The following is a 20760-nucleotide window of genomic DNA, read 5'->3' as shown; positions in this document are numbered from 1 at the left end:
AACGTTGCTGTCACTGCTGTTAAATACTGCAGCCCCTCGTGCTGGAACAGTTACTGAAGGAAGAGAAATTTGTGGCCATCATCCTGGGCTACCAAATCTGGCAGATAGATTCTTCACAAAGGACAGGAAGACATTCATAGAATCTGATCATATAGCACAGCAGGGTACTTTCCATACACTAGACTAAAAGGGGTTTTTTTTAGAAGCATAATTATCAATTACATTGATCTCTTTTAACAAGGCATTCAAAGCCAGCAAGAACCTAATGTGCTAAATCACAAATATTCTTGAATTTTAAAATCACAGGGACTAAAAATTTAAGTTCTGCTGATCCTTCACAAATAGAGTAGAGAGACAAAAATGGATTGTCAACTCTTATAGGCATCTTCTTAATACAGAAAGTATAAGCATCTTACAATGTAGCCATCAGATTCCAAACTGAAGCCCCTAGGAGCTATTGCTGTAAATACTAATACTATAACAAGTTCTATTTGCATTCTATGAGGAGGAAACAGCGATACTCAGCAAATCATAACACTAACATTATAACAACCTAATTATGAAAATATTTTGAATTTAAAAAGTCCAACTGGACTTTAAGAAAATAAGAGAACAGATTTCTCCAATGTAAGGTGGTGTACCTCCAGTGGCCTTAGCAAACAATAATGACCACTGCCAGTTAAAGTCTGGCTGTTTTACTTCTAAGGTGCTCATAAGATTTGCATGATTTTATTGTGTTCTTTCCCTATGGGAAATAAAGAAGCACATGTTTCATCATTACAGCATACAACTCTCAGAAGTGTTTCTCTAAAAATGTCCTTGTTTACTGTGTTGCCACATATAACAGATAACACTTTGCAAGTAAAATGTGTGTCCATCTACAATAAAACTGTGGTTAGCCAAATGCTGCCTGCCCTTGCTTACACACCAGTACAACCCCACTGCATTTCAGAGCCCTATACACATAAAACTGGGAATAGAAGTTTTTCGCATTCCAGAGCCATTTCTTATGTTTTCAAGTGTTAACATATGAAGATGGGGGTAGGAACCTCCAGTCTGGAACAGAGAATTCCTGCCTGAAGGGGATGATGAAAACCTCATGACAGTAACTTCATTGTAAATACTGCTCACTATCTGGAGGCAGCACAGTCCCCAGAATGGGGCACTAGCCTTGCAGTCAGGCTATCCAGCTTCAGCTTTAAGACTCCCACTACCTCTATGTACACCCTCAGACAAACCACTGCACTAAACAGATCGCCAAATAATAGTTCAGGCCCCTTCTAAATAAGGAGCCTGTATCAAAGAATGCAATTTCATATCAAACACACGTGTTCCTCAGAGCTTTGATATTAACATGCTACCATGGGGCAAAGAAACTAGGCTGCTCCATGTGAGCCACCTCTGTGCATGCTCTGGTGGTCCAGATCTACTAGACTCCCTGGCACTTTATAACTCAGTATCCCTATCTCTACAGCTGAGATAATGGTACTTCCTTCTGTGAAGTGTTTTGAGGCTTACAGGTTAGAAGAACAAGTATCATCTTTGTTTCATGACTGACTATTGTTGCAAAATCATCCGGTCACTTGGGATTATTGGCAAAACTTCTCTGGATTATGAACTGGTTAATTTTTATCTACTTAGAGACTAAGAAAATGCATGAACATTTTATAAATAGGCATGCACACTCACATTTTAAGATGTAATGAGACAACAGAATTTCTTGAGAGTTTTGCTGTCTTTATTGGGAAAAGACACCAAATCAAATTATTGAACGTGAATGCTTATTTACAACAGAAAACTGAATGCACACCACTTTCATAGATATACACAAAAGTCTCCTTGGTGGCCATATTCGCTCTGAAACCTTGTGAATGTAAGGTAAATCACACACATTTTTTCAGTCAAATATCCTGCTGCCTCTTCTCTGATCTCAAAAGCAATTTTTCTCAAGGCTGCACCATCATTTAAGTCATATGGCTCAGCACCCATTCAGAATAAGAACAAAAATGGTGGTCTTAAGACACAAGTCCAAGCAAACCATAGATGACTAAATGAAACTTAAAAGAGATACTGCATGGAGGTTTATGTAAAGTAAGACATAGGGTAAAGTTGCACAAGAACAGTTATGGGGAAAGCAGATCTATTACTCTGCATACATACGTAATAGATTATGAGGAAGGAATTCTTGCTAATTATCTAGGAGAAGTTCTGAAATTCTTTTATTGTGGGACACCTAAAGTCTATGCTAGGGCATCTTTTTTCCTTTCACTATGTATCTGTGAGCCCCATTTCTCACAGGGCCACAGGAAACCTGTCTTACAAACTGGACAGGTGTGAGGGTGCTTGCTGAGGAGCATCACTGGTTGCCTGCAGAGGGACTGAGAGAGCAAAGTCTCAATCTACAGAAAATACGCCAAAACAAACGGAATGGCTCACTCCCAAAAATAAATGGACAGATTAAACAGCTGAGAATTTTAATTATGTACTACAAGAACTTGCCACATCCCTACCTAAACTTTGCATGCTCGTGATGCCTGAAAAATATGGAAAAACTAACTTTTCTAACACCGAGCATTTAATCTTGAAGATAATGCAAAGTGAGTACAAAGATTCAAAAATTCAGTTCTAAGATTTTAATTTTTACCCACAAAAGCCAAACGATTTCACACAGGTTCACAGTTTAAGCCGATACATTGTCCTTCACAATCTCAGTTACAGTTCTCAGCAACGTGTTATAATCCTCAGCTGATACTTCGTTGGTATGTTTCAGGTGATATTATTTTACACAGGAATATTATAATTATTTTTGATACTCTAAATCTCAAGTTTTTAGTGAAGTCTGCAATAGACACAGTAGTATGTCAGGAAGGTACGAACGTAGCATAATGTGACCTACAGTATAATTTAAAATGTGTGGGATGAAGAGGACAAGAATTATCAACAAACTATGGACTGTGGGAATGCATCAAGGTAGGTACAGAGAAACATTCTGGACTGAAGAGCTCTTTTTTGCATCTTTAGTCTTCTTTTAGCAAGGCTTGTACAAGTATTAAGAGTTTGTAAGTGTGAGGCAGGTCAGAAAGACTAGAAAAGACAGGCATCTACATACAGATATTTCTGAAGTACAAGTGCTAGCAGACCTTCCTCAGTGTTTCTCTTCTGCTGCCACTACAAGAACAGTGCCTGTACTTCACTTTGCAAGATCACAGTCTCTGAAACTAGCAGTGCAGGCTGATCTCTACTAAGAAACAAGACTTTATTGTAGCAAGCAAGCATGGGTCCAAGTTCATTCCTGCTCCTCATGGTAGGAAGTACTAACAAGAAGCCAAAGAGCGGAGCAGATAGATAGCTGTGGGGAGAAATAACATCTTAATCTACGACTTCTGCTTGCCTCAGAGCACTTAAAGCAGAGCCTCAGGTCTGGTTTTCGATACCACAGGAATTTATGCCTCCGGTAAATGGAAACGATCCTCCACTTCATAATTGCTCCCTGAGAAAAGGGGTTTTTGGCATGACTGTCACACTTCCCTGGTCGGCAATTTCATTGAAGGATTCAGGCACAGGGTAGCCAAGTATTTGTGTCTTGTATAACTCTTATTTGGCAGCCTTTTGGTAGGTCTTCTCAGCCCAGCTGGAAGATCACACATCCAGCTGGGCCCCAAGAACTGGCTGGTAATGATAGTTGGTGAGTGCCAGAGGCCAGTGCTTGCCTGTGGGGCTGGCAATCCTGCAAGTCTCCTTCCCTGACCTGTTAGCAAATAGAAGCAGCAAAGTATCATCTGCAGCCAGCTGAGAGAGCCAGAACTCAAGAGCACTGCTGTAGTCTCTCAAGCACTTGTTACCACTGCAGACAGCGGATGGATAGAGGCAGAGGAAAGGGGGAGTGCTAGCAAATTCCTTAATTGATGAACGATCACCGATATCACATAAACCAGAAACCCTCCAGCTTCTGCATGTTTGCTGACAACTCTGCACTCATCCAGCTCCTGCTTAGTCTTGGCTGTTCTCCCACCTACTCCACCCATAGCTGACAAGTTTAGTGCAGCTTTCTAACCTAATTGCACTAATGTACGAATCAGGGTGTCACACACAAAAAAGCTGTATGGTCATACAAACACTTGTAGGTACAACAGAGTGGTAAAGTGGTGCTGAGAATAAGACAGGAATTATAAAGCTATTGGGCTTTGTAAACTTGGGGGTAATTGCTCCTTCCCAAATTGAATTCAACATAAATAATGAAATAACTCAGCAGAACTAATGAAGTCTCAAATGATCAGGGACAACTGTGTTTCATACTTTGCCAGGACCATCTACTTCTAAGAAAGGTTAACAACACTTTAAACTGTAACTTATTCAAGAGTTCAGTTATAAATACTTCTATTTCAGGCAAGTTAACCAACAAATGAGAAAGTAACAGGTTTCTTGACTGACTGCCTCCCAAGAAAGCCAACTGTAACCCAGAACATTTACTGTTAAAATTATGAGCCTATGAAAATCCAAGTTTATAAGAACAAAGTTGTTTACAGACTTGAAATAACAGCATCCATCATTTTAATGCTGTAACTCTAAATTAAGACAGTGCAGATGGGCATAATTTTCTATTCTTAATATGAGACACAACACCATGTGTCTTTAATATAAGTGCAACGTATACATTCAGCTAGACCACTGGTTTGTTCTTACATTTCATATTCAAGCCTAAGTCCTTACCAAAGAAAAAGTGAGTGAATGCAAATGAAGATGATGACAATACAAAAATTGGTCATTTAATGTAATCTAACCTCTTATTTGAAGGATCCAAAAAGGATGAGAAAAGTTCTCTCTATTAGTGATTTCAGTTAATCCTGTATCCAAACATTTTCCCCAATAAACATCAGATTATTTTTATGTTGGCTATAAAGCTGTCACTCCTCAATAAACAGATATGCTCCTGGTGGGTTTTCGTGGTTTAGCCCCGACTGACAGCTGAGCACCACGTGTCTGTTCACTCACTCCTCCCCCTACACTGGGATAGGGTGGAGAATTAGAAGAGAAGGGTAAAACCCATGGGTTGGGATAAGGACAGTTCAATAGCACAGCAAAGGGAGAGGGAAATAACAACAATACTTATAGAAGTAAATACAAAGTGGGTGAACCCGACTGAACCCGATGCTCAGCCTCTGCCCAAGCAGTGACTCCTCTTCACCAGCCAGCCCCCTGTATATCTGGAGTGTGACATCACTTGGTATAGAATACCCCTTTGGCTCCTCCAGGTCGGTTGTCCTTGCTGTGTCACCTCCCAGCTTCCTGTGAAAATTAGCACTATCCCAACTGTAAAACAGGACATGGGTTTACTTGTCCCGTCAAAAATCTGCCAATTTGTACATCATTTCAAAAGGAAAACCAGAGCAGCTCAGATGCACAGCTCCTAGTGAATCCAGCTGAGCAGAGGTTCTCACCATCTCTAAGGATTCATGCTGCTGCAGCCCCTGTGCAATTGGCAGTAACTGGGTGCTACCAGCACAAGTTCACAAAAGCCCTGAAGTTAGTGCTCCTGCCTGCCTTTAATAGACAGCTATGTGACCTTTAATGCTCTGCTTGAGTGAGCCTTCCTTTAGCGAGTCTCAATTAAATTTTATGTTTTGTGGCTCCCATTTTCTTGTAAGACAAGGAAAGAGTTCAAGGGATGAACCCTTCTTTGAAGAATTTAATTCCCTGTAGAGAAAATTTATTTCCATCTTAAGAGACATTCAAAGTTTTGGGGAAGAGAGCTTTGGTAGGGAACTTTTTCCTTGTGTTTTTTTTTGGTTAAGAATTTTCTAGTATTTTGCGACGATGAAGAAGCCTTCAGATTCTTTGAAAAGGACAGTGTTCTATTAGTGGTTAGACTGGAAATGCTTTCTCTGTCCTTTTCATTATAATGAGAGGAAAATCAGAGGGATGGTTAAAGAAATCCTGGCTGTTATTTGTGGTGAAGAAGCTTTCCATGAAATCATCAGATTGCTACTGTGATGCTGTAGTAACATAACACTGGTTAATTTTCAGTATGAGGCATTGCAACAAATGAAACATTTGCATATGTATGCAGAAAAATAAGCACTTCCTAGGCCAATTATGCATACCAAAGCACAACATAACAAGATCAAAAAATTATGCATTTGGAAATATCTCGTCTGAACTGGGCTCTGACAAGTTGCTCACTGTAGTTGCTACTATTGAAAATGAGCATAAGTGCTATTCCCAGATGTAAACATTTTCAGGACCAGGCCATTAGTAATATTTATTTTCCTACTATGCTCCTTTATATAGTGTGTTTTGTAGTCAACTTAACATAAAATCACATATGCCAGTAGGGAATTCTGAGTGCTGGAGAGAGATGCCTGGACTCTTCATATGTACACTGAATTAGATATTAAATAAAAAATCAGTTTAAAGATGCTCCACACCTTCAGGGTTATTGCATGTTGCCAATATGGAATAAACATGGGGCATCAATGAATTTTATACCTTTCTCCCAGATTTACACACTTGAATCTGAATATCTCATAAATCATTTTTGTCTGTGTGGTATCTAAATGTGAAATCCTTTTCTCGATCCTCTCTTCTGTGTGTTTTTGTGGTCACTCAAGGAGGGGTTTATCAGGATTCAAGGTTTCCACTAATTTAAATACTTCACAGTCACCCCCCTCACTTCCCTCTCAAGTGTCATAATCACCATGCTCCAGAAACTGGACAACTTGTGCAGGTGGAAATGCAAGACTGAGTTGAACAAGTTTTTCAGGATTAGTAGATTAGATTTAATTTTTTAAGCCAAAGTTTAAGACTATGTTTTACCAGAGATTCTTTGCCTCCTTTTCTCCTAGTGCTTACTACTTGTGACTGTATAAACGTGACCTTCTGTCTCTAACTTCCTGGAGAAAAATTCATAGAATTTGCTTTTTGGCTAGATAAATACTGGCTGCTCTTGCAACAGGTAAGCAAAGCTCTGTAGTACCTCTAGCAATCCACTGCTAAATTGTGAGTGGAATCCATAATAATTTCATGTAATCATCTTTTCCTGCCTAAGTAGCCATGCCCTGACATAAACATAAACAAATATTCTGGTTTGGTTCCAGTATTGGCACACAAGCATTCTACAGATGAAAAACCCCCAAAACCACCCAACAGTCCTTACCCCTCTTTTCTGAGCTGTCATCACAGATGACTACTGTGCTCAGACCCCTTTGCTACTTCTCCACAGTCAAACAATTTATACACGGTAGGTAGCACTACCTGAACACTGGGAAAACAATAATGGAATCAAACCCATAGAATAAGTGATAGCTGTGTCTTGGGGACAGGGAAGCATGGGAAAAGCACAACATGTAAAACAATTGAAACAGAGTATTTGTTTCCTTTCTCCCCTCCCCCCAGTAGTAAGGGATCTGTATTTTGTATGGTATGTTGAAGTTTGCAGTGTCCTGCTACTATTTTATACACATGGCTTGTACAAATATCCCATTACACAATATTATCATGCAGATATTAAAATAAGACCCTGAAATCAATTAACTTGGAAGCTGTCTCTTGATTTACTCTTTATCTAGATATGTCTGCCCATTCTTAATTTTACATTTTGTGACTAGTTCAATAGAATAAAAAAGCCAGTGAGTTTGGATGAGATAAATAGCATTTTCACATTTCCTGACTTAAATACTGAAACTAGTTCTAGTAGAAATAGATTTACATGACTCTAAAAAGTAATACTTCACTATTGTGAAAGAAAAGCTTTATTTTGAGAAGCAATAAAAACTAACATATACTTATCTTAGAAAATCCCAGAAGCCACAAATTATAATTTTTGTGAAATCTTTTTAGCTTTTAATATTTTTAAAGTATTGTGGTGATAATGCACAACATCAGTCTTTCATTAAAAAAAGAACTTACCACCGATAAGGGCAATTGTGACTATGTCCTCTCTCAACACCTTAATGAATTTTCTCTTGATCTCCCTGCTTTAGCAATTCAAATCATCCAGTTCTATACCTACGTACTTGGGTAGTAGCTCAGCTAAATGTCACTACAAGAGACAAAACTGGTCTAGTTCTTCATTTTCACTCCTTGTCTCACCTGTTTTTCCAGCACAGCTTGTGGACACAAGAAGTCTGGGCCTCACTACACCTATGCTGACTCTATTTATGGTATCTATACCTCTCTATAAAAGATCAGCTCTATTTTGATGAATACATGGATAAAACATGGGTTGCTATTGCATTTACAAGGTTCCTATGGAAAGCCTGCCAGCTATTCAAAACTGGGATTTACTAATTAGAGTTGCCTTGATTAAAGGCTAGCTCCCAAAGAGCTCCTGTGGATAACAGGCTTAACTTTAAGCATACAACCAGTCCCATTACATTCACTGGCTTTAACTGGACTGCTCATAAAATTAAACATGTATTTAAATGCCTTTCTGGATGAGAGCCCAAGTCTCTTAGAGGAGCTTAGGCTTGGAGCAGTGGTACCTTCTGAAGCCAGTGCCCTTCAGGTGACTAAGGACCATAAATCCTTTTCCATATTCTGCCAAATGGAAAAGCTGTGGCATTTTGCTCACATAGGTCCTGGAAACATTGTCTACCACAGCTAACTGGGAATGCCAGTTCATCAGAGCTTGGAAACAAGTTACTTCACTGAACTGGCAATGGGTCAGACTGAGGTGGGTCAGAAAACCTGGAGGAGATGACTCAAGAGCATAGACACCACACTACAATGATGGACACGTCCCGATGCCAGTACTGAAACAGTGCTTGCCCCAGTGTCTCTGCACAGCTGTGTGTTCTGGTCTTTAAACATATCCTAATAGCAAAATTTGGTACTGGGAGTGTAAGTAATGCTAAGACTTCAAATTGTGCTCGTTATGTAAGGCTACACGTTTGCCAAATTCTGGCAATCGCAAAAAAGAGTGGAGTATAAAGAGGATCTAATGTCTGGAAAATGGGTGATTAAAAAAGGTCACATAAAATTGACAATTTTTAAAACATATACTCTTACCCTTCTCGTTGGAAAATAGTCCTAAAACAGTCCCCCAGGCTCTTGTAACCGGTCGGATCAGTTTTCCCTCTTTGAATTTGGAACCTAAAAAAATACAATTTACATCACAACATGAGAAGTCAGGGATTTTAAGTCACTTTTAACTTTCCAATTATTACATAAAAGGAGTTTTAAAAGGTTTTTTATGTATTTGATTCATTATTATATACTGTTCCTGATATACTTATTAACACTATTTTCATAGAAGCTGTTAAACTAAGGAAAAATAGAGCTCTAGTAGTAACTTTTTTTGTAGTTTGTGGAACTCACAGTATAGCTATCACCTTTGACATTTACACCTCTTTCTAGTTGCTTGAAAAATAAGCTGTTAACCCTGTGCCTGATCCAAAGCCCACTGAAAGTAATGGGAGTCTGAGTCAAACCTTGTTTTTGAAAATCTGAAATGGAATACTATCATGTGTTTCACTATGACATTAATCCACTGTGCAGTTTCTTTCTTTTCATATCTGTCACAATTACAATAAAAACCAACCAGAGACATGACCAGAAATTAGAGCACCATTCATTTTTCATAACTTAATAATAAGATGAACAATAAAAGCAAGCAATGAATTATTTTAATTAAAACCTTGTTTTCTCTATTCACATTTTGACAAAAATAAAGATTTCAATGGGAAGCTTGTGGCCTTGAAAGGAAAATCAAGATTATGATTTAAGACTGTAAACATATTGTTACTTATGATTTACGGGTAGCAACAGTGAGCTTAAACTATATTATTTTACTAAATATCCCAGTTAGATTATCCTGTTTCTTGCAGTTTTAAAACTGCAGTCAAGATGTGCAACTAAATAGTATGGAGAAATTTTGAAATAATTTTTAGCATTAAAACTTGGCTTTAAACTGCTAACGACTTTATGACACCCAAGCAAAACAGAATACTGATGTTAGCAATTCCAGCCTACAGGAACCCTGTATCAGGCAATCACTAAGTTGGCTTTATCACTAAGTACATTTCTACACAACAAATAGTGTTCAAAGGTTTCAAGGACTGATGTTATAGCCAAATACATCATATGCCACAGGTATGTTGCTGTTCCAAGAAACATCTATATATGTTACTTCTAATGATGATACTGAATCTCATTAATATGTAACAAATGAAAGTATTCTAAACTCAGTGTTAAACAGCTATATTCTCCTCTCTCTCAAAAGAATTCTGTAGGGTCAAATCAAGGTTTGTATTGTGGCAAAAGGCATTCATTGTTTTGAACTTCAGTGTTTCTTAAGCTGTGTTCTGCACTAGTACATCTAACATTTTATTCACTTTGAGGAAAAAAATTTCCAGTGATGTAATACAATTCTTTGGGCAATTATGAAGGCAAGCCCACACCTTTTTTGAAAACAGTTAGAAGGAAATGCTGAGCCCCTCCATAGTCCTAATAAAAGTAGTTCAGGCACATCTGGGATCTCTATCTGGGGTAACCTCTTTTATTAGCACGAGAACTTGCTGCCAAGTTGGCAGAGAGGAGAATGCTATTCAATAGGCTTACACTCAAATAAGAGCTGATGCATAACATTTTGTCTGAAAAGAGCCCTTGGGAAGGCTAATAGTTGAAAATGCCTGAATGCCATCACACAAAGTCCAACAGTAATATCAGCTACAGAAGCTTTTACATTGTGGCAATCAAACCCTCAAAATTATAACGGAAAGTAGATCCTATGCTAATTTTAAATATATTAGGAGTTGGTTATTTATGATTATTTATACCTCTCAGTTCAAAATGGAAAAAATGTCTTTCTTTTGCTTAAAGAAATCTTGCAAAAGTTCACCAGTAAATAACTTTTCCCAAGTATTTCAATAAGAATGCTCTTAACCCAAACACTTTCCCTCAAGTATCAAGATTTGCCCTGCTTGTAAACCCAGAACAAAGCATCACTGTTCCTAAAACATCCTCTTCCCTCTCTTTTGCCCTGCAAATGCTCAAGCATGTCTTACTAGCACATGTGTAAGGTTCCCCACTAAATCATGCATGTACAACTGTTTGTAGGGCTGGGGCTTTAATCCCAGACTCACTGTACATCTCAACAGCACAGCAAACATCCATCGTTTTTCTTTACACTTAACACAGTATTAAATTATCAAGCAAATTTAAATGATTAAAAATACATCTTTGAGATCAATAATGAAAATTATAGCAGAAAAAAAATGCAATAATACCCAATGTAATACATGTGTACCAGATGAAGAGTGACTTCTTGCTAAAGAAGTTAAATGGAAGGAGGTTTACATTTATTTCAGTTTTTTGTTTTAATGTAGATAAGAACTTAGTATTAAATGAGTCCATTTGTAACACTGAGTCACACAAATAACATATTCCTTCCTTTAGGGTTTTTGGATCCATTCCTTCCCTAGTAAATCTTTTTTATAGCTTTAACAGCAATCCTAAAATACATGCCAATTATGTGCTTCGACCTAGATCTGCAAATTGGGTTCTTTGATTCAGAATTGCTTGCCTCAATAAAATAACGTGTAACTTTTTAATGAACTAGCTAATTGATCACCAGCACTTGTTATAAGAAGCTCCAGGAAGAACTGAAAAAAGTGTGTGTTTGTTTTTCTGGATGCTGCAGTGGCAGACTGTGCTAGTAATCTTAATAATACAGAAGAGAAAGCATTCACTTCAAAAACAACCTAGCCTGTTTTTTAATGATTGTTTAGAGAAATGAACACAACTCGGGGATGCATAATGGCTTTCTCTGCTTCAAATCCATTCCTTTCTAAAAGCATTATAAACCCACTGACTTTGATACATTTTTGAAAGCTGGATGCCTGCCTTGTGTGTTACTAGCTTTGCTAGGACAAAAAAAAAGATGAATTCTCCTATGAGTATAATTGGGGTATTACCTTCTGAACTGATTTATTATTTTGAAGATTGAAAAGAAAAATGGGTGTTCAGAGACACATGGAACAGACATGGGGGCAGTGAGGCTCTTTCAGGTCTGGGATGAATGACTTTTTAGTCACTACTAACATACAAGAAGCATCAGAGTTCACTGGACACCAAGATGCTACATGTTTACCAAAAGCTTTATCATCAGGCTAACTTTCCTCCCCTCTCATTACGCCGCTTCTTGGCTTTCTGGACAAAATGCTCTGGTACTGAGCACTGTCTCCTCTGGGAATGCTCACAGAGCTGTGGGATGTGCTTTGGTTCCCAGGTTACCTCTTCCTACTCAGGACTGTCCCCATCAACTACTGCCTGTCCTTTCAGCTCTCCCTCATGGTTCCCACCTCCAGTTGGCATGCCATGAGGACCTCTCAATCTCCCTTTCTGGCTCATGGCAGCAGCCCCCAGGACATGGTCTTTTGTACCCCCTCTGACTGAACAGTACCTTTGCAGTAGCTTTGAGACAAAAGTGTCCTGATATTAAGAATAGAACATCATCATCCTTCCCTGTTCACCCCAGGAGATACATGGTTTGGATGTAAAAAAAAATGGAAATTTCAAAATCATTTGATGTTCAAGAGGCAGTATCTTAATGGCATTACAAACCCTGCATGATTTATACCATGCATAGTTTAGCTTACCCACCCTAATCAGCGCTACAGCTATTACTTGCTAATACATCTAAATTATATTTATTGTTATAGCATGAGCGCATTTTTAATGGTTGTAACAGTCCTTGATCAATAACTCTCAATGGGTTCAGCCAGAAACCCCACAATGCAGAAGATGCTTGAGTCCCTTCAGTTCTTCGAACCACTGACCATTGAACAAGTGATATCACAACACAATGATTCTACATACACACATTAAAATGTGTTAAAAATGCCTAATTCACAGTTCTCATTGGTTTCATAATTGCCAGTATTTAATTCCAAGGTTTATAAAACCTTCAGTTCACAAGATGCTTTTCTGCTCCCCTTCCTATCAGAGAAGTCCTCTAAGTAGCCTTTTTCAACACAGTCAATATCTATAGGAAAACAAGCAGATGTGTGTGCTTTCTGGAAAAAAAAAAAAAAAAAAAAAAGGATTCTCTCTCCCTCTATCAGGTGCTAAATGTTTTCTTCATGCTTGCTGAATCAAAGCTGTCTTGTGTATGTCTGCCACTATATTTAGTGTTTAAAGTCTACTCACCACATCATGACCAAGCAATCCTCCTTCCCCCCCCACCCCCTTTTATTTACTGATCTGGGCTGGAGAAAGATTTCCAATTCATGCTGAAATTGTTACAGTCATCTTAACATTTAAGAGGAAGAAACCAGCATTTTCACATCTAAATTCAAGTAGATATCAACCAGTTATCTCCCAGCTATGTAGGGCAACCACGATGTGATGCGGAGCAGACTAGACTTGCCAAATTCTTGCCACAAGGTTTGCAAAGACTATACCCTCACGGGTAAATTCCAGAATTTCTTGCTGCTTTTATACAGTGCTGCTGACTAGTTCCTCAACCACAAAGTTCAGAGGGAGAGAAAAACAGTGACTCAGAACCAGGCTTTATACCATGCTGCAGTGCTTGCCAACGAGTGGCAGCCTTAGCTGTATTTTCCTTCTTTTCACATGCCTTACTAGGATTTCATTGTATGTTTTACTCTATTTTGAACCAAGCTCCTGACATTTCCTTCCACGATTGGGACTTATGGAGTACCAAAGCAAACAATCTCAGGTACTGAGGTGTTCAGATGTTATCTTTATAGCATTAAGATATGTTACATCACAACAAGATAAAATTCTCTGTGCATTCCTAAGTTCAAAATAACTTTGAAATAAATGGACAGCCTTTGGAAAACTAAAAACAATGTTTATAGCTTTTCTGCACTTTCAGTAATTCCCATGATTCCAGACCCTCCTAGCTGCAGTTAACCCTACTAACATAAGTTGATAAAAAAAATCTATAGTCTGAAGCTTTATATAAATATACATTATTCAACTGTTCACATGCTTATAATAAAAAAAAAACCCTGTCTTATAATGTAAAGGATTTTGATTTGCTAACTTAAACATTTGTTCAGGTGTTACTACTAGTTAGTGCTATCTACTCATGCTTATATTTAATGCAAAACTTTGCACTGCAAAATGGACCTCAATAATATAATTTATTTCACTTTTTGGCTCAAGTTCTTTCATTTGCTTATGTTACTTACAGGATAATAACTAAATTGAGAGTATAATTCTGTCACTTATTTTAACAGTAAATTATATAAGCTGTTGAAGAACTGCATATTAGATTTCAAAACAAAAAATCTAATTGTTTTAAGCCAAAGATATAAATTTTGCTAATGCAGGGGTCATATTTTCAGTATTATAGTATTACCCTGATGATTATTTAACTGTAAAAACCTTGTAAGAATACAACAAAGTAATAACATAGAGAACAGGCAAAGAACAGAACTTATTCCAATCATCCCCCATAGAAGACACAGATTTGCTTTGATCTAATTGCAGAATTTTTCATACAGTTCATATTTACTTCACAAGTAATAAGCCAGAATCATGGCTAGAAAAGTATCACAAATTATTTCAAAATTAATCTAAATTGATCCCACTGTTGGAATCCCTGTTGATTGTTAGATTATTTACTTCTATGACTTATGGAGTAGGCATGGGTTTTTTTGAAGTATGAAAAAATAGTAATAAAGGAAATAACAATGAAGATACCCCGAAAGCTCAAAATTCTCTGCAGAAATGACTTTTATGTGACTTAGAACAACTACCAAGTATGACAAATTACCAAACACGAACTGATGAATTCGCACATTACCAGAGTATTTATCAAACACTGCAACTCATATTTGTCCATGCCACAGCTGACCTCCTCCTTATTGCAGTCCTGATCTGTTTTTCCCTATCTGATTAATTATCCTGCAATTTGTTCATTGTCTCCGACCAAAAAAATAAATGTCAGAAACTGCCATGAAATAGAAGTAGGGCAAAACATCTGAGTAAGTTCACAGTAGAAGTTAGACCTAAGTCAACAACACATCTACCGATTTACAGCAGAATTTACATAGAACAGATTGGGTGTTCTGATCAAAATTTGAATCTAGTAAGATTATCATCTGTTGATAGCTGCCTTTAGGTTAGCTAAAAGCAATTTTCTAAACCCTCATAAACCAACTGGTCTAAACTCTTTCAGCCTCAATGAGGAGAACTTCCCATGAGTGGTAACTTCTCTCGGAGTTTATAGTTTTTTAAAAGTATTTTCCCTGAATGAACTTCATTGTTGGATAGAGAAGCAGCATAGCCATGAACATGACAAAACTGCTCAGGTGATGCATTGGTACTCTCTGGTCCCGCTACACTCTTGTGTTTCTGGGATTCCAGATGCAACTGGCAGATGTGGTCTTCTATGAACTCCTCACAAAGTACCAGCCTTCCCTTTCAATTACAGACCTGCAAACAGCACACATTTTTGTTATCCTGAAATTGTTTCAATTTCCTTCCTCCTGAAAAGCCTACAAGTCCTGCCTGAGCAAGAGTGCCTCCACCGACCTCTTTGCCAGTGGCGTAGATACCACAAAAGTACAATTTTGTCCTTAAAACTTTGCTTTGGCTGCCTGGATACAACTTCTGAGCACAACTTAAGATGACAGCGATGATCATAAAGGGATAGTTATATTTGAAAGATCACAGAGTATTTTGTGTGAAAGACCGTGCATTATGTGTGACCTTCACAGTCTCATGAAGGTAAGATTGGCTGTGATTGGGAAGTGACCACTGTAAAAGTAATAGGCAAATTTAAACACTGCTTGTGTTTCTTTTTTTGCCTACATCTTCCTTGGTATAAAGTGCTTGATTACACTGGTGAAAGAAATGCAGAAACCAGTAATGGCAAAACCAGCATTTTGGTTTTTTACAGTGATAGTTTATCTCTGAAACCTCCTGTTTAGGAGGAAACTCTATTTCCTCAGTAAAAACAATCCCTCAAAACCTATGGACTTTTTTGCCCCTTATTTAAATGGGTCAAATAATTGAAAATGGCACCACAAGGAATAATTTTATATTGTCAGAGTTGATAGAGTTATTTTTATGATTTTAAGTATAGGTAGTCACTCATGGCCTAATACATCAACAGAAGTCTGTTTTTCATTAGTTTTGGATAAAATCTTGTATGTTTTCCTTCAAAATACCTTATAGAGAAACAACAGACAAAGCGATGAGGAATATAAACTGATGACTAGAAAAGATTTCACAAGAAATCAGATATTAGATTATATTACACAAAGGCCCCAGTATACAGTCTCAATTCAGGGAAAAATGTGAATGCGGTTTGGCTGATTTCAGCCTGCTTAAAAACTGTCCAGTTTGTTATCTCAGTTGAACTTCTGTTAGAAAAATCTATATCCTCTCTTGACCTCTCATTGCTGGGCTAGATGGAGCTTTAGTCTAACCCCATAGAGCCATTCTCATGTCCTGTGACACTACTGTGGTCTAGGAATCCATTACTGAGTCTCTGCAAACAGGAGCCTTAGAAAAATGTGAATGTAAGTATGTAACTTTCACCTATCTGTTAAAATTGTTATGATATCAACAATAGGAGATTAGAGGAATAATTTTGCTGCCTTTAAAAAGTAGAGGCATTTATGTTACTTCAAAAAGATATAAAGGCAAATCTTAACACAGCTTTGTAAAATAAAACATATGTCTGATAAGCCACAGGCAGACTTCAAAAGAATAATTACTACTGGTCATTACTGGACAATACCTGAAATACAAACAGTAAGCATTGTTCTAAAACTCTTCCAGTTTAGGAAAATGTAATGAAGATCTATATCTCACAGGAAAAAGTCACTTTTATTCTTCAACAACTCCTACAGAAAGAGCCAAATATTTCTACATAGTTTTCTCAACAAAGCTTTGATTTCAATGTCCCCTATGGTGATCACCCAGCGCTTTCCCTTCTCAGAAGGCAGGAAAATTGTTGCGGCTTTCTGGCAAGAAGATTTTGGGGGAGGATTTTTTTGGAGGGTTGTTCAATACTTTTCAGTATTCATTAGCATTTTAAGTTCTTTGATGAGTCCAATCCCATCATAGCTTAGTGTATCCTGGGGTTTTTTTAGTATTAAAATGATTTAGCACCAAAAATTTGCAAACCTCAATGAAACATACATTGCACTTGCTCCCCATGGTCAAAGTAGGAAAGATAAGCAAAAATATCTTTTCTCCCAAAGGAAAAAAATGGTCAAATACAGAAATCTAAATTAATTTTCTGTGGAAAACAGCCAAAATTAAATTGTGAGTTGCTGAAAGAAATGTTTGTGTGGAGTATTCATCCAATCTCCTACGGTTGTGCTGAACAATATTTAAAAGGGAATCAATTTCATTAGGATGTGACTGAGACTTTTAAAACACTGGAAGGGATACAACCAGACTTACTGTACGAAAAAATACAGCTAAATACCCTCCACTTGAAAGCCTTAGCTCACATGCTCTTTCTTATTAACAGAAGAACAATTTAAAATGACTAATAGCTATTATACAGAACATGGATATTACCTACTATGCATATGCTGATTCCATGTGAAAGCGACTTTTTCCTATTAGATTGCATGTCTGAGTGACAGAAAATGTACACCCTTAAAGCAGCATTACCTTTGGAAATGAAACTAGTAAAACGAGGAAATTCTGAGTTAAAGACTGAAACTCAACTCTTACCCACCCAGCTGTGCCCCAATATTACAGCTTATATGGAATTCATTATCAGCCAGCGCTGAGCGACCTCAGCAACTCCTAACATACAGTAGGGCATAACAAGCCAAGTTAAGGATGAAATTTCCTCTGAAGTGCTATGACTTTCTCTGCTGTTGTGACTTAAAGTAAAACTACTAAAATATCAGAACGCTCTTGCTTTCTGTATAACAATTTATCTGACAGTGTAATTGCCTCTGTAAAAAGCAAACAAAAATTGCAATCCCATAACTTTAAGGATGTTCTGTGTTGAAATGATAGCTTGCCAGTGTCTTTCAGAGTCCACAGATACGTAACCACAATTTCAGCAAGTTTTGTGTAACATTAAAATTTATCCTAGGAAGTGAAGAGAAACCTGGAATAAATTAATTCACTATATGAAGGTATCACAAAAATAAAGAAGATGAGCTCTCACAAATACAATGTTGTGAATTACTCTGGAAAAATAGCAGCAGCTATTTTTCAGACTTGAGCAGATTTATTTTTATTTTTCTGATAGCTTATACTACCAACAGTATACTATTAATGTTAAACAAAACTCAGGAGAATCCAGAATCCAGGTTGTATGCTGTGAACAGAAGACTAATTCTGAGTTTCCAAAAGTGTGAATCACAGTTCCTACTAAGCTGTCAGGATACTATTTGTTTTTTGCAGAACTAAAAAGCCCCACCCAAGGAGATTCTTTTACTTATTTGTATTTATAAATAAGAAATTCTGAAAACTATCAAAGTTCAACAAGTATTTTACGGCCCAGTTTTAAACACAAGAAAATAACACTGAATGTTATAACGGAAACACTAACAGACTCCTGACAACTGCCAAGCAAAGGCTGCACCTTTATATCACAACACGCTCCCCCAGCTGAAAAAAATTCACTAGCTATCCAGGATAGTGTGGAAAAAAGAACAATGTTATTTTAGGAAAGACAGTCACTTGAAAATTGGCATAAAGTGGTGAAAATTAAAAAGGAAGGGTTTGGGTTTTTTTTCCTTTTTTCCCCCCAAACTCAACCTAACTACTCCATAAAGTAATGCACAAATCATTCATTATAATGAGTCATAACAATGATTTGTGATCTTCCAAGTTTTCATTTTATGCCCCTCTGTTTTTCCTTAAAGACAGGAGGATAGACAAAGACTGGAAACTTTGGGTCATATGGATCACGGCACCACTGCTATGTCTGGAATTTTCTTATAAATATCCTATTGCTCTGAGGTTCATAGGCCTGACTGAAACAGCAGGGACGATCTCATTTGTACTTTTATAGTTGTAGAGGGATTTGCAAGAGTTAACGCAATTTTCCATAATATTTCTTACCGACTTCAGGAATAAAGGGAGAGTTCCCTTTTTAATCAGTATCTGAAACATTGTTAAGCCTAAAGAAAAACAGGACTTCTTTCAGATTTAACAAGACTTTTCCAAGTGTTGATAATTTTAAAAGGTACAAAGCAAGGCAACTTTTGAAAGAAAGAGAGGATTTCAGCAAAGTATTTGTGGAGAGCAGGCACTACAGTAGTCTGCAGGATATAGTTCTCAGCAGATTTTACTACTTGCTTGCAGCCTTGTGCCTTTTAAAGATTACTTTTCCAAAACCAAAATGTTAAATGATTCCTTTTGATTTCATGAAAATCTTCGGAATCAAGGAAGTACATTCAGGTTGGGTTACTGAGACTTGTATCTCAGAAAAGAAACCGTTTCACTAACCACCAGGTGGAAGCTAGAAAAACTTTCATTTTGTACACTCACAGAAGTCCCTTAAAGGCGTTTTACTCGTGCTCTTCTCTAGGCAGGCAGGCTGACTATGTTTAACATGGCTGATCCAACTCAACTATTGAGCCAGAGGACTGAAAAACAAGCACAAGAAACACCAGTTCTCATGTTGCCATGCAGTGGTTCTCAGAGGACTACTCCTTTGTTTTCTTGCTACACTCAATGCCCCTTCCATATACCCACTCAACAGAGCCTCTAGTAGTGCTACATGGAGTCCAAGATAAAACTAATGGAATTACTGAATGCCTACCAGGTTTGTTAAAAAAGGGCTATTTGCAAAAGTGCCTCAGCATGCTTACACACAATTAATAGGTAATTGCTATAAATAACATATTATATAATGAGTCAGATTATGCCTTTGTTGGTCCACAAATTGTTCTTTGTTGTCTAATGGCAAATTGAGTAAGAGTACAGTAAATAAATAAATATAAGCATACAACAATTAGGCAGGCTGCATCCACATCCTGCCCTCTTTTTCTTCACACATTTGCTAGCTAATGGCAGAAACAACTAAGTTATGCTTAGGAAGAAGGTATGTTGTGCTAGTCTTCTTCCCAAGAGCCAGCCATATGGTGAGTGTGTTCTACTGGTATGCTCTGTGACATAACACTGGCTGTAGGCTTAGCTGCTCCACTGTGGGTCTAATCTTTGTGTGATGCACTCTGTACACATAAAGAGGAACCCAAGGATTCCCAGGATCCAACCTTCCCTTCTATGCAGCCTGAAAGGTACCCATGCTAAGGTATGAGAAGGACTTACTGTACCTAAATATCACAAAGTACACTGGTAGTATCCTTGTTAAAAACCTACAGCTTGTCTGAGTTGTGGCCTGAACCCCTCCCAAGAATAAAGCTGACCTTAAGGTCTGCAGAGAGGAATCTCCAGTTTCATTACATGCAGGGCAAAGTTTTTAGCCTTTTTCTGTTACAAGACTCTCTTGAAAATGCAAACAGCCATCCTGCTAAGAGACTTATCACCCGACAATTTATTAGAGGTCACAAAATGCTGACTTGTCATTGGAACTGGCAGCAAAAACCAGTCTCACAGTTGACAAACACTGCTGCTTTTGTCACAAGAAATTTTCACTACAAGCCTGTGCTCTGGGAAAACAGCAAATAGTGAAAGTCAGTCACTGGGGGATGACTGATGGATATATAGAGAGTGAGCAAAATGATGAAAATAGGTGGGAGAGAGAGAGAGAGGTGTGCTGTCTTGAAGAAACACTATGTATCAAGTAGATGGAAAACCTTGAGGCAATCTTTGGTAAAAATATAAGTAGCGCGTCTGCTT

The 20760-nt window shown here is 37.7% G+C and overlaps 1 protein-coding gene across 1 annotated transcript in view; it reads right to left on the bottom strand.

Annotated features, from left to right (window-relative positions):
* SLC25A21 (solute carrier family 25 member 21) overlaps positions 1-20760 on the bottom strand; it is a gene marked incomplete at its 5' end in the record, with an annotated part of 249563 nt that overhangs the window by 57362 nt on the left and 171441 nt on the right. The window contains one exon of the mRNA XM_084263715.1: positions 9007-9090. Within this exon, the coding sequence (XP_084119841.1) occupies positions 9007-9090 (84 nt within the window). The remainder of the gene's footprint in view (positions 1-9006; positions 9091-20760) is intronic.

The sequence above is a fragment of the Gallinula chloropus genome (assembly GCF_964237585.1).
Source record: "Gallinula chloropus genome assembly, chromosome: 4".
NCBI lineage: Eukaryota > Metazoa > Chordata > Aves > Gruiformes > Rallidae > Gallinula > Gallinula chloropus.
The sequence above is the reverse complement of the archived record's forward strand: the minus strand, read 5'-3'. Positions and strand labels throughout refer to the sequence as shown.